This window comes from Megalobrama amblycephala, linkage group LG1 (genome assembly GCF_018812025.1).
Source record: "Megalobrama amblycephala isolate DHTTF-2021 linkage group LG1, ASM1881202v1, whole genome shotgun sequence".
Classification (NCBI taxonomy): domain Eukaryota; kingdom Metazoa; phylum Chordata; class Actinopteri; order Cypriniformes; family Xenocyprididae; genus Megalobrama; species Megalobrama amblycephala.
The window spans coordinates 74,354,744-74,369,541 of record NC_063044.1 but is presented as its reverse complement, the minus strand read 5'-3'; the positions used below and the strand labels follow the sequence as shown (position 1 = coordinate 74,369,541).

Here is a 14,798-nt window from a genome sequence, read left to right as displayed (position 1 = left end):
TTTACAACAAGTGTCAGTTGTCAGTTGTCAGTTGTAACTTTCTTATTATTAGGTTACCATTATTTACCGATATTTATTTCATAGTTTTACAGGCTGTAGTGTGTTGTTTCTCTGACTGAATAAACACGCACGTCTGTTACCCCGGTTGAAAAAAACATGAGCATATTGAGCATATGCTGGTAAAGTAAGTTTTGAAGCTGGTATGCTGGTTTGAGCTGGTTTATGCTGGTCCAGGACCAGCTTAGGACTAGACCAGCAGGACCAGTTTAGGACCAGCATTTGACCAGCATACAGCTTCAAAACCTACCTTACCAGCATATGCTGTTTTTTTCAACAGTACACAATGGATGTTTGAGCATTTAATTATTTATTTATTTATATTTCAAAATTTATTTCATTGAGGTAGCCTATATATACACACACAAACACACACACACTCCAAATCATATTTAATGTTTTTAAAATAGTTCCAATAGATTTGCTGTGGTACCGAAATTGGTACCGAGAACCGTAACATTTTCATGGTATCGGTACCGACTACTGGAATTTTGGTACCGTGACAACACTACTCCAATCCTATTGGCCGGTGACAGCCTATGAAGTCGAACGGCGCGAACCGTGACGTATAAAGGGAGCGCCGAGGAAGCAGTCGGACACCTTTTCATCTTTGAGGGACTGTTCCGCAGGCATCCCGAAGCATGGAAGGGAAGCGCAGAGTCTCGTTCCCTGTTCTCAGGGAACCATGGTTACATGCGTAACCTGAGACGTTCCCTTTAGAAAGGGAACTCAACTCTGCGCTTGGAATTGCGCCGATGCTGAAGGAGAGCGCATGCCCAAGAAGTCTGGACAAACGTCCGGCAGTTCCAGGGAAAAACCGGGAGCAACTCTCCAAGGCTGTCAGTGACAGCTAGGGCTGTCGCGGTTAAGGAATTTCCCTTGCGGTATTTTTGAGTGGCTCAATAGCGCGATATGCGGTATTACCGCCATATATATATATATATATATATATATATATATATATATATATATATATATATATATATATATAGAGAGAGAGAGAGAGAGAGAGGTCATATTCAATAACGAAACTAAATAGAGCATTGAAGTAAAGAGAATGTCAAAATAAGGGTCTACAAAACAGAACATAAACCTGACAATAAGATGGTAGAGCTATTGTTGTATGTATAATAGTTAGTTTCGATCCTCGAATCTGACTAAACAAGACTTTCTGCTGATATTTCACGAGTATAAGCAGAACTAACGTTACTCATCTCTGCGCGTTCTAGACGGGCTGTCACTCAGTGCAGTTACATTGTTGTGACACAAGGTGGCGGCAAGGGACTGTCTTTGAGTCTTTAAACCGTTCATTCAACTGCACGTTCAAAAACGCAGATTCATTCAAAAGAGAGATGAAATGAAACAAGCTGTTGAAATCATTTTAACGTTGAGCGCCACTTTATAAGGCTCAGCTGACCAGTAATGCTTCGATGCTAAGGCAGAGATTTCGCTATCCTTGGACACGACAACTTTTTTTCACGAATATATGTCTCGGCCTGAAGGACAGACGCAGGTAATCGCACGCGCTCAGTCGATCTCTCTCACATTCACTGTCTGTTTAGGCTTGTTTAGTGCACATCTGCCTCTTTACAAATCACCATGGTACACATTATGCTATCATTGTTACCTTATTTAATATTTAGTACATGTGTATGAAGTGGAAAACGAGAAGGACATAGCCTTTCAAAAAATAGAAAACATGCAAATATCGCGGTTGCTGCGGTTTTTGCAGTGTTCTGCGGTTGGCTCGTCAAAAGCGCGGTATTACGAAATTGCGGTTATCGCGACAGCCCTAGTGACAGCATTCCCTACGGCCAATTGCCCAAGCTGAGCCTAAAAGAGGCCTTTCGCAAAAGGCCTGCCAAGGCTGCTAAAGGCATCTGTGACCCGTAGGAAGTGGTCACTTAAAGGGAATGTGGCCAGGGAACCAAAGGAATCCCGGCCAGTCACTAGGGGATAAATTCACCCCTGACGCCACCAAGGAGGCCATACTAATTTAGCAAAGGCCAAACATAGTCTAGGCCAACCCTGTCTGACATACAGAATCAAAAACGTGTTCTGTGTGAATGAGCCCTATGAGTGTACGTACACAGGCAGCGCCACTGGGTCTGTCCGCGTTGTCCAGATACTGATACTGTGAGTTGCTTGCTGCTAGACGCGGCGCATCATGATGCACTTCATGCGCAGGACCGCACATGTATTCAAAGCAAAGCGATGTTAAAGGTACAGTCATCACATTATAAAATGCGGTTATATTTTTTCCGGCATCACCAGGGCCCACCCTCAGCCCGGGGCCCTGGGCTTAAGCCCAGGTAAGCCCGTGCATTAATGCGGCCCAGGCTGGGGGATCGATTATAAACACAACGGTGGGGGGAGGGGATCCATGATCCCTCAGGAAGAGTGTCAAACGAGAATGGAGCGTCCAAACAGGGGAGTCGTCCGCGCACGCTCACAGTGAGCAATAGACAAACACACATAGATGCCGCCCTCAAGCATCGTCTATGCGTTCGCTCCTCTCCAGACAGAAAAGTTCCAGAAAAATGTACATCAAGTGTCAAACCTCTGGGACACGGATGAACACTTCCTCCTGGACGATTGCAGATATAAAAGGAGTAATTTCCTTCCGGAGTTTGTGAAACAATGGCACGAACAAAACAGTCCCGAAAAGACGAGAAGATGTTTGGCTGCTTCCCCAGGCGCTCCCTTTATATGTCACAGTTCACGCCGTTTGACGTCATAGGCTGTCACCGGCCAATAGGATTGGAGTGTTGTGATTTTGGCATTTCGAACACGAGTCACGAGTGATGTTCCCCATAGCGCAATTCCAAGCGCAGGGTTGAGTTCCCTTTTGAAAGGGAACTGTAAACTTTTTGGTTACTTTAATTAAATCTGGGTTCAAATTCAGTGCATTTATCAGGCTGAACTAATGCTACTGTTAACTGAAAAGAAAGAGTTGAATGTAGTGCAGCACTACAGAGGAAGTGACATCAGAATGATTCAGTCTAAACTGGTTCAGAGATGATCACTGCTCTATGTGGTTAAACTAACTGAGTTCTGAGTAACATGTTTCTAAACCTCAACAGTGAGATCACAGCTCTGAAAACACTAGAACTGCTATAATTAATTCACTATTTTAGTTACGGAAGTGTAGGATGGATATCAACCATCTTAATATTGTGTGAAAGTCTTGACTCTGGAATAGATGAAAATGTCACTGTAAAACTTCATACAGACTTTATTATTATTATTGAATAATCTGTATGATGATGAGTCCATTATCATAACTGCAGAGATACAACAAACAAATGACCTTTATCTGGACACTCATTATTTTATGCTTAGGCAACGATTCACTTTCCTTTAATGTGTTTTCTTGCTGTATAGTTTTTGTGTCAATGAAACTTTGAAAATAGCAATCATAAGTCCAATGTGTGTCATATTGTCATTCAAAAATCTGATGCAAAGTTTTCTTTTATTTTTTTGTTTTTGCATCAAATCAGATATAGTGTTTATCTGGTGTGCTGTCTGAAGGAGGGCTCCGATCTTGAACTTTGGCTTGAACCCAGAGTACTCCTCAGGTGGAGCATGCAATTGTGGTGCATTTAAGCCCATAAGGCCTGTAAGTTCTCGGCCGCTCTTGCCACCAAAGCTTATCGTGCCTCCGGACAGGCTGCCTCCACCTTGCATGCTATGGCCCTCCTGCAGGTACACCAGTCTGAAGCACCAAAAGAGCTGCATGAAGGTAGTTCTGAACTCGGGTTGATGCAGGAACTGTATACGGCGATGGATCTTCCCCTCAGGGTGATGAAAGTCACCATGTAGGCTCTTGGTCAGACGAGGTCTGTTGAGCTGCCGCAGGAAGGCGACACACCCCATCTCAGCCAACTCTCAACTCTTTCCCCTGGAGGAGGACCAGGTGGAGAATCTTCAGTTTTGTTTTGCAAAAGAGTTTCTGAGCAGTTTCCTTAATCTCTGGGTCACAAGGGGTATGGTTTCACAGTGCTATGCTTCCTCACTCTCTCATCCTCCTCTTCTTTCACCACAATGCAGGAGTTTGCAGTCCCTGCCTCTACTCCAGGACACTATGCCTCCCGGGTCGGACCCTTGAGTTCCACCTCGCTGCCCCCCAGGTGAAAAAAGAGTACATTTCTAGGTAGATGATCTACTCACACGCTTTAACCTCGCTCACGAGCAGATCCGTTTCCTCACTATAGATGCGTTCAGTTTTTCTGCTTGCAAATTCCATCTTGTAAATAGCGAATGCACCATGGCGTGAGCACAACTGGCTTTTAAAGGGAATGGGAGACGAGACTCTGGTTGGTTTATTTCACGTTATCCCAGCTTCAAAACATACCAACTTACCTGCACTTCTGAAAACATTCAGAGATGAAGGACAGTGAAATAGCCGGCTGTGACGTGGATGCTTGATCTTCTCTTGATCCCTTCTTCATGCGGGGAGTGCAGATCCATCTGAACTTGTTCTTCAGTCATATTAGTATAACTTCAGTGAGTCCATAGCTAATAGCAGCGATGCGAGAAGCAATGCTAACTCAGTCACTTCCAAATCAGACTGCTTATGATCAATGTGTTATATATAATCAATGTGGTGAATTTGTGTGTTCAAGAGGTGAAATCCATGTGAGGAACGAATCCCTCTCGCTAATTCCTGATTGCACACTTCCTAGTGAAATTATGCTCTTTTGCTTGTCGAATTCACCATTTAATTATCTCCTGAGAAAGACGATAGCTGCTGATAATACTGAGGAGCTTATGTATGGATGCTGTGATAGACGTTGTATTCCTATAGGTAGACGTGAGTCACCTGACAGTCAGCTGATGAGAGTTTGACTGACGTGACCTGCCAGAACTGACTCTACACTTGATTTATCTGCTTTAAAACAACTGATATTTATAAAATTTATAATGAATATTCTTTTATTAACAAACCACTTTTATCACTAATAATTTAATGTTTTTATTTGTAGATTTGAACTGCATGTAGGAAACTGCTAAAAGAAGAAGTGAAAACTAACAGTAATGCAAAGAACTGTGCGGAGATCAGATGTGTGTTGAGCCAGTGTTGGTTTATAATATGCACTTTGAAGAACATGTTTGACAGCTGCTGTCGTGTCAAAGTCTGTGTGGAAACAGAATGACTGTAGGTTAAACTCCCTGAGCTGTTACCATTGTGCTCTTGAACATCAACCATGAGTTGATCTTCAGGGACTGTTCCTGTTACAGTAGAAGTGTACTGTACTGTGGCGACCAGGGCGGGCGAGAGATCACTTGCCTCACCGGCCTCGCGCCGTTCCCTCACGGCTCTCGCCCGCCCTGGTCGCCACATGTACATTACATTTAAACATCAGTGAAGAACAAATCAACACTTCTCCATTATGCATTGGCATCGTGTCACTAAATGACAACTATATACCAGAACTACACTCAGTTCAGATCAGAGGAAGTTCTTTCTTTAGACACGACCAGCCCTTCCTGTCTGAAGAAAGAGCTGTAACTATATAATGAAGAGAAAGACTGACAGAAACAGAAAATGGCTGATCAGTGTGATCTGTGTCTGCTGGGACTGATCATTCTCTCTTCACTTCTCACAGGTAAAGAAATCTGGATTTTCTCTAAAGACATTTAGTGGAATTAGTCTGGAAAGAGTTGATTTGAACATGCTCAGTTTATTCTTGCACACATTCACGTTGTGATCTCAGAGTTGTGTATTGATACATACAGATCATACTGTATTATTCCTGATACTGGACATAGAGTCACTCAAACATCTGATGATCAACAATTATCTTCATATTCAGAGATTTCAACAGCTACATGATCAAGACAAACACTTTATTCTGGAGAGAGAGATGATTGTGTTCATTAATGAGAAATGATGGTATTTGAATCATCAGTTTTTTATGCTGATATAGTTTATGTAAACACAGAAATTCAGTGTAAAACAGTCCTCAATACCCAGTAGAATTAAAAGCTTGAGATAATAAATGAGTTTTAACTGAGTTTTAACACTAGATATAGTTGGATCCACTCTAACATGTGAGGGTAAAAGATCTCACAATCTATATGAAGCTACAGAGAAGATCTGTCACTCCTGAGTTTAATCTAGAAACAATTGAAGCAGCTGATCAGAGGAACTAAGAGATCTAGAAGATGTCTGCTGTTTTAAAGGTCTGTGAGGTAAGGTGGTGCCAACCCATTTAAAGACTTAAAAACAACAACAAAAGCTTCAATTCTATTCAGATACGTACTGGTGACCAATGAAGAGAAGATAAAATCAGGGTAAAATGCTCTTGTTTTTACGTCCCTGTCAACATCAAGCAGCTGCAAACGTGACAACGCTGTCTGACTAACTCCTCTATACAGAGAATTACAATAATCAAGACTTGAAGAAATAAAGGCATGAATGACTTTCTCAAGCTCCTTAAAAGAGAGAAACGTCTTGACTTTATCCAGAAGTCTCCAGTGGAAAAAGCTGGATTTGACAACAGCATTTATTTGCTCATCAAATTTAAAAGCTTTGTCAAATAAAACACTCAGATTCTTCACCATTGTTTTATTAATCTTGGTCCTCTGGTCTCGTGTAACCACTCAGTCCAAATGTAAAATTTAAAGGCATCCAGCCTTTTATGCGAAATATAAAGTGAAAATTTCTGCTCTGCTTTTAACCCATCCACACACAGCAGTGAGTATTAAACACACACACACACACACACACACACTTATAATATGAATATTACTATTATAATAAAATAATTTGAATTATTACATTTATTTTAACTTCTTCAGGGCTAGGCCATTTACTAGGCTGCACTAAAGTCTGGCATCTTCTCCTATAAAGCCAGCAATTTCCTGTATCATAATGTAAGATGTTTTTAACAAACCAAAACCGATTGGAAATCATGTGCAACTTAAGTTATATTGAAAAGAAAGAGCAATTCTGCCTCTCCCACTGATGTAAAATTGCTGGGTAGCAGCTTAACTCACTACTAGGTCTCACTCAAAGCTTCTTGTTATTAGCCAGCTAATAACTACAACCACATCCACAAAGATTGTAATTTAGACAAAAGATTAGCTGTCATTAAATCGTTATTGGTGTCAGTAAAACCTATAGGCTAACTGAATCGCTCGATTGTAGTCTCAGCCTTGATAACTTGCAAGTAGCCGTGATACACAACTATGCTGCAAGATTAAGTCGTTTTTCGAAAAGAAAAGCTGCAATTTCAACATGTTCAAGCATCCAGAATTATAGCCACGTTAATAACGTTTGTAAGAAACCAAACCATTTGTAAATCCGCCAAGATTTCAGCGAGATAAGAGCATTTGTGTTCGTGCAGATCACTCACCTTACATCAGGTACCACAGAGTCCGCCAGAAAGCTTGCCTGTGACAAGATGGCATCCGATGATGACGTTAGAGACTCCGCCGTAAGACATCTAGCCTTTATTATGTATATCTATGGTCCAAATTCCCACACTTGCGGTCTTGGCCACTTGAGTGCTCATGCACGCGACAGGAAGTAAGTGCGCAAGACTGTCCCATGTCTTAAAAATGCCCAAGTGCAGTGCCCTTAATGCACACTAAACCCACACTATCCTGAACACCGCTTCTGAGCAGTATTCGAGGCTAAGCGTATCCCATCATGCATTATGTTCAGGAACTCACATGCCCCGAAATCACGAGATGTCAAGAAAAACATTCAACTGCAAGTTAAATTAATTATAATACATATAATTTGGTAGTAAAATATAAAGTGTTGCGCATTTTATTGATGCACAGATGAGTGGGCAATGTGTATTTTGTACATCATTTGTAACTGCTTTTTCAAAGAAGCATCACCATTTTAAATTGTGTCTTCTGATAGTTACATAGCGACTACTGAACAGACATTTAGAAATTAATTTTAAAATGCAGAGCACTGAAAATAATAATTAAAAAAAAAAAGAAGCTGCAAACGCTTGCATTTTTTGCAGGACTGTTAGTGTGTCCCATCAGGCAATCAAAAGTTCTACACACACTTGCGGTCTTCACACCCACTTGAACATTTGAGCCAAATACAGGAAATACGTCATGTAAGTAGACAAGTGGTCAAGTGCAAAGACCGCTCGGGTGGGTATTTGGACAAGGCTATTGTTTAGTATACTTTGAAAGATCCGGGCGCGGAAAGTGAAGTATACCGGGGGCTTTATATCCAACCCAGAGCGTCGTGAATGAATGGGCCACAGGTGCACAGGGGCGGAGCTTACCCTCGGGAGAAGAGAATGGACCAAATTAACACACAGAGAAAAATATACACCACACTAAATTATGATAATAATAATAATAATAAATATAGCTGCAAGCAGCAATTACGGGGCCAAGCACAAAAACGGCACAAGAAGCCAGCCAACATAGCAATTTTCATATCTCCGCACCAGTAGGTGGATTACCAGTAGATAAAGCCTTACTTCTATTTTCGCAAGCACTATGTACAATTCGTTCACGTGTTTTTCGAAAACGGTTTGAGGAATCAACTTGAATTCCATAGATTTTTGTCTGGTTCTGGTTCAATTTTCATGAAAATCGGAGTAACGGCCTAGGAGGAGTTCGAAAAAGTAGGTTTTTCAGAAAATTCAAAATGGCGGAAAAATTTTCATGACGGAAAATGATGTCATAGGGTGTAATAATGAAACGATTTGTCTTGAGCCAAGGAATCAGAGGAAAAAATAATTTCTAAAATATGATTTCTATATATATAATAATATAATTTCTAGCCCTTACGGTTCAAAAGTTATTAACATAAACATAAGTAACATTTGGACAGCTGGTGGCGCTAGAGGGATTGAGTTAGAGACTCCAAATTTGCTATGGACAAAGGTCAGACTGTCCTCTAACTGTGTGCCAAATTTTACAACTTTCCCGCAAGCAGTTCTATGGGCTGCCATAGACTTCAAGAGCGGAAGAAGAAGAAGAAGAAGAAGAAGAAGAATCGAAAATAAAAAGAACGCCAACAGATACAATAGGTGCCTACACACCTTCGGTGCTTGGCCCCTAATAATAAATACAAAGGCTTGGGCTGTAACACAAGAAACGCTCAGCTCCTGCAAAATACGAAAAGAGATGGAAAAGTCACTTTAGAAGACAAACAGACCGAACCAACATAAACAAATAAACAAAACAGTCAGAATCAATGTACTAAACAAATATAAACAAAACCAAGAAAACTTGCAATACTCAAATGAACAAAATAAGTTTAAAAATCACAACAACAAAGATCACACAAACTCAGAACTGATCACGGCTCAAGATTTCAATATAACCGAGATCACGAATACCGCATAGCGGTAATCACTCCAATTAATAGTGACTGTTATCACACAGTCAAAATCACAAAACTGAGGGTTGGTGACAGTAATACAAAAGATAAATCAATACAAATAACAAAAAAAAACTAATTAACTCAAACGAAAAATAATATGACCACAAAAGAAACAAAAAGAAAACAAATGTCAGGCCCACTTAGCCACTGGACCAGAAGTGTCAACCGACCCAAAGCAGCAGCGCGGCCCAGAGCGAGGGTTGGAGAGACACACACACACACACACAGCCTTTGTGGACCGACGTCACACTCTGCAGTCCACAGCAGTGAAAGAAAAGGGGCATGAACAACAGATTTATATACAAAAGCAGAGCTGTACCTCATTGGCCATGTATTTAATGATGGTGACGTTTCAGACACGTCACAAACATCACTACACATACATGTTTTACCTGTTTATATGGTCACCAGCAGTGAAGCATGTGAAAACCAAATAGAAAGTCATAAAACTTTTCTGCATCCCTTTCCTGTATGCTGTCAGCTGTCTGTCACACAGCCGCTAGCCATGTAACAACGCTCGGCTCATTGTTTGGAATTGGGATATTTTTACTTGTTCTGTGATGATGCTACTTTTGGGATGGTTTTGCTGTGCAGACCTGGTAAATCCTGTTCCTCAGTTAGACCTTCCTCCACTTCAAAGGCCCACCCCTGTCATGCACTACGAAGTGCGCAGCTCCTGAATTGGGACACAGCTTGTGTATATAGACAGCCTTCCTAATGCTGTAGATGGGCTTTGACCCAGAAAGGCAAAAAGGTTTTGACCGCAACAGTGCGAAAGTGATGAACACATGTGATACTTCCTTTTAAAGTAGGCCTATGTATTGGATACTAAATGAGACATTATACACGGTGGTGTTTTGTGGAGTCAATAAACTGTGTAGGTGATGCAATGGAAGAATGGTCTTCTCATTTCTTCTGGAGGAAGTAAACAACGTAACATCAAAGCAAGAAAATTAGTCAACCTAATTACTCTGAGATCAAACAGCTCAGTATCTTAAATTATCAGATTTAGGTCCTACAGTGTAATGAGAGCTGAAGAGAGCACTGTTCATTCACTCCCACACCTACATTACTGCTGTACTGAGACTCGAACCCATGACCTTCACGTTACAAGACTCTCTAACCATTAGAGGACAGATTTACTAAACAGGGCGTCTGAAAGGGAAACTCCTACAAATGCATTATTCAATAAGCTCTGCTGCAAAGATAACTGTGTCCACACCTTTTCAGTGCTAATTTCTCACTGCGTGTCTTTAGTAAATCCTGACAGGAGATTTTAACACCAAAAGAGTTTTGTGCTGGAGCAAGCTGTTAGTAAATCTGACCACAACTGCCCCTAATATAATATAATGATCAGTCAAATATACTGTGTTTCAGGTACCAGTGGAGTGAATGAGACTCATGTGTTCATCAGTTCTGGTGAAAATGTCCGTCTGTCCTGTAATAATGCTCTTTCCGACTGCAAATCAACTACATGGACCTACAGTAACAGATCCACACATTCAACAGTTGAACTGATTAAAGGAGGGATAAAGAATAAAGACACAGAGAGACTGAGTCTGGGGTCTGACTGCTCTCTGAACATCAAGAACATCACAGAAGAAGATTATGGATCTTACATCTGCCAACAATGGACAGGTCCAGAAGGACAACAACAAAAACAAGGAAATGATACACATGTTTATCTGCATGTTCTTCATGGTGAGTTTATGATTATGTGATCAATTTAAAAAGAGCAGATTCTCCCTTTAAACTCACATGATGATTGAAGAGTCTGTGATTTGTGTCTTGTGTTCAGTTTCAGTGTCTCCATCATCATCATCATCATCACCATCATCATCATCCTCACAGACTGAGATCAGTCCAGGTCGCTCTGTGACTCTCTCCTGTCAGTTGTATTCATATACTGGATCCCCCTGTGATTATTTGGTCCATTCTGAGGGTCTTCAGCTGTTGTGGGTGAATCAGGCTGGTGTTGATCTGAAGACAGACTCCAGATATCAGATATTATTCTCATCAGATCACTGTATCATCACTCTGACTACAACACTCCTGAATGAAGATGACAACAGAGAGTGGAGATGTCAGCTTACTCTCAGAAATCAACTCCAGACCTCAGTCAGATACACTGTCAAGTATTCAGGTGAGAAACAACTATTACTACTGTAAAATATGATGTTAATGTCCTACAGATGAACATCTGAACATTCATCTTCTGATTCCAGTCAGCAGCTCAAACTCTTTTAGCTTAGTTTTTTTAGCTTAAATTATTGATTTATTAAACAAGTCATCTCATGTTAGTGTGAATCAGTCTCAGTTTGTGAAAGAAATGTGTTTGTGTTCATGCATTCAAATATGATCTTTGTTTTTAATAGTTGTACCATCAACTACAGCATCAACACTGACTCCAACTTCTCTAGGTGTGTATGAAGATCATCCTCATTTCAGTGCTTGTTTTCACACTCTGGAGTTTTTCTAGAATCAGGATCTAAATGAACTCATTGTAGTGAAAATGAGCTGAGTGGACATCAGTATTAATATGACTGTAATATCGTCTCTCTCTCAGTGATTGTGATTGTTGTCGCTTCATTCGCTGTTCTCCTTCCTGCTCTTATTCTCTGGATGATTCGCAGAAAAAGAGACGGTAAGTTTTTACAGTTTCTCATATTATATAACAGACAAAAAGTCCAAAACATCTGATGAAATAAACGTGTAATTTAGACAGAATTCCTCTCAGACAGAGTTTAATGTTTCTATTCTACAGCACTAGAATTCTTCTAAAATCAGTGTTAATTGGAGACTGTATTGTGTGTTTGATTGTCAATATTCTCTTGACGTTATGTTTCAGATAACAGAAGAGGAACTGATGACTCTGAGGTGAGTATTGTAGGTCGATCCATGAGTTATTAGTGTTTATAAGCTCTGATCCTGAAATATGACACTCGTATTAGTCAGATTATATAATGACAGGTTAGTGTATTTGAACTGTTTCTGCTCTAAAACTCACAGATAAGAATAAATATGATGAACCAACGACACAATCAACATTTACATTCATCTGCTGCCAGTGAACAATATGATTCATCTTCAATAATCTGTGTATATTTGTGTATATTTGACACTGTGGTGATTTTCCTGTAACATCCATTCATGGAGCTCAAGGATCTGTCATCATAACGTCATTGTGAAACTTGGCATCAATAAACCACACAAGAGAGGAGAATGCAGGAGGAGGATTTTACTAATAACTGCTCTTTTTACAGGATCATCAAACACGACCTGTCTATCCAACAGGACAGAACACTCTTCTTCAACAGGTAAATTCACACTCAACATAAGCACACACACCCCTAGAGGACACAACTGGAACTGCCAGATTTGAACTCAGTCTACTACAGTCATGTCTGAATAATAGATTTAATCTAAACTTGTGGATGAAGTTGTCACATGATACTCGTTTTACACATATTTTACCTGAAACATTTGCAGCACCTGTGTAAAGTGATGGAACGGCCTTTAATATCTTGGTTTGTCATATTTCCATTGGTGTTTAGGAGCAGACGGATGATCATGTGACTTATTCTGAGGTCACTGCGTACAGTAAAAACCAAGAGCAAAAGAAGAAGGTGAGAAACACTTCCTTGATGTTGTCCAGCTTCTCTCAACATGATAGTTTGTGTTTTCTTCTGAATTTGTGTCATGAATTGAGCTCAAACATCATGCTGTAATAATTGTGTGTTGAAACAATAACTGTGATGTTCATTCAGGTTCGCTGTGATGATAAAGTGACTTATGCTTCCATCAGAGGAGCAAAAGCTGGATCTCAGGAAAACTGCAGTGAACTTTATGCCTCTGTGAACAAGAACCATCACAAATCAGTCAAATAATGACACAAAAACCACATGAGCAGAAGAATATGAATCTAATAGAACTGAGTCCTAATGGTGTCATTCAGTGCCATTATAAATACTTTCAATGTCTTTTACATGTTCACAAACAAACCCAAGTGATGCTCTGATTTATTTGTAGTTATTGCTTATTTTTCTCAGTTCAGCATGTTTTTTGTATAGTTTCTGTCTGCTTGTTGATCAGTTAATGCTAGTGTCTTTATTATTCATTCAGAGCTGCAGGTTTGGACAAAGTCTAGAAAATGACGACACTTTTACTCTCTTATATCATTCTCATTAAATGTCAAATAAATGGTGAAATTATAACAGCATTTTTAAAATTCTGAATTAACAGCACTTTCAAATAAATATTCTTCAAAGTTTTACTTGTTTTTAGTTGTTGTTTTTCCCCTGCTGTCCACCTTCATAACTTGAATTATTATCTGACACTTCAGTATAAATACAAACCTAAAAAATGCTCAAAATTAAAACTAAAAATGCTGAAACTTTACTCCCCAAAAAATTATTTTATAATGTATAAATATATACCTGAATGCATACTGAAGAAAAAAACTGAGGAAAAACTGACTGTAGGACCCAGAGGAACAGTTCGTTTGCTCCATATAGAGCTAAAAGCCATCTAGTGGCAAAAGTCATGAAATATCATGTCATATATTGTTATATAAGTCAGCAGAGACACCCAATGTGAGACTTTTTGAGTTGTTTTAACAAGTTCTTAATGAGTTATTTGTATTTACATGAAATAATGTGCTTAAATAATATTATTCAATTACATTATGATAAAAATAATTTAGGAGGTAAATACATTTTTTAAAAATATCTCCAAAAAATACAAAACAATCGATGAAGACAATTGTAAACAAATAATGAAAACAATTAATGAAAACAAAGACTATATTCACGGTTACTTCCTGGTTGTGGTTAAGCCAGCTCGGGCATTTCCGGTGAAACTGAAGCTGTTCATTCTGTAGTTGCTGTACATCGACACAAAACCATCAATGTTTGACTTTTTAATGTTGTATTCATATTTTAATGCAGTTATCACATTTACCTAATTTGCCAATAAACCAGTTTTATTGATTGCAATAAAGACAAAGCTATTGGGACCATTTAAAAACGCTGTGTCTGTAATTAGACACACACACACACACACACACACACACACACACACACACACACACACACACACACATTTAGCTGAGTGTCCATTGAACAAACAAAACAAGCCCTGAAATTTAATAAAACACCACATATTACACATGTAACGCCCCCTACCTGTCTTTATGCTGATTAAGAAGGGCAGCGCATCAGATTAAATTTCTATATGCCTACAGATGTTGAAGTTAGGACGCTCTGATGTCACAAAGAAAAAAAAAAGAAAGAATTTAATTAAACAATAAAAAGGGTTAAAATGATCTCAAAAAGACAAATGGTTCAGAATGTAATTCACACAATCACAT

The 14,798-nt window shown here is 39.5% G+C and overlaps 1 protein-coding gene across 3 annotated transcripts in view; it reads left to right on the top strand.

Annotated features, from left to right (window-relative positions):
* Positions 1 to 13,703, top strand: part of LOC125247079 — a 53,227-nt gene extending 39,524 nt beyond the window's left edge. The window contains exons 1-9 of one of the 3 annotated variants that reach the window (XM_048158260.1): positions 5,455 to 5,666; positions 10,808 to 11,131; positions 11,229 to 11,573; positions 11,806 to 11,850; positions 11,997 to 12,074; positions 12,279 to 12,307; positions 12,694 to 12,747; positions 12,985 to 13,056; positions 13,198 to 13,703. In XM_048158260.1, coding sequence (XP_048014217.1) covers positions 5,606 to 5,666; positions 10,808 to 11,131; positions 11,229 to 11,573; positions 11,806 to 11,850; positions 11,997 to 12,074; positions 12,279 to 12,307; positions 12,694 to 12,747; positions 12,985 to 13,056; positions 13,198 to 13,317 — 1,128 coding nt within the window. In that variant the 5' untranslated portion in view covers positions 5,455 to 5,605 and the 3' untranslated portion in view covers positions 13,318 to 13,703. Of the gene's footprint in view, positions 1 to 5,454; positions 5,667 to 10,807; positions 11,132 to 11,228; positions 11,574 to 11,805; positions 11,851 to 11,996; positions 12,075 to 12,278; positions 12,308 to 12,693; positions 12,748 to 12,984; positions 13,057 to 13,197 lie in introns of those variants that run through there. The other 2 variants (XM_048158269.1, XM_048158253.1) reach the window with 2 other exon arrangements.
* Positions 13,704 to 14,798: the final 1,095 nt, after the last annotated feature.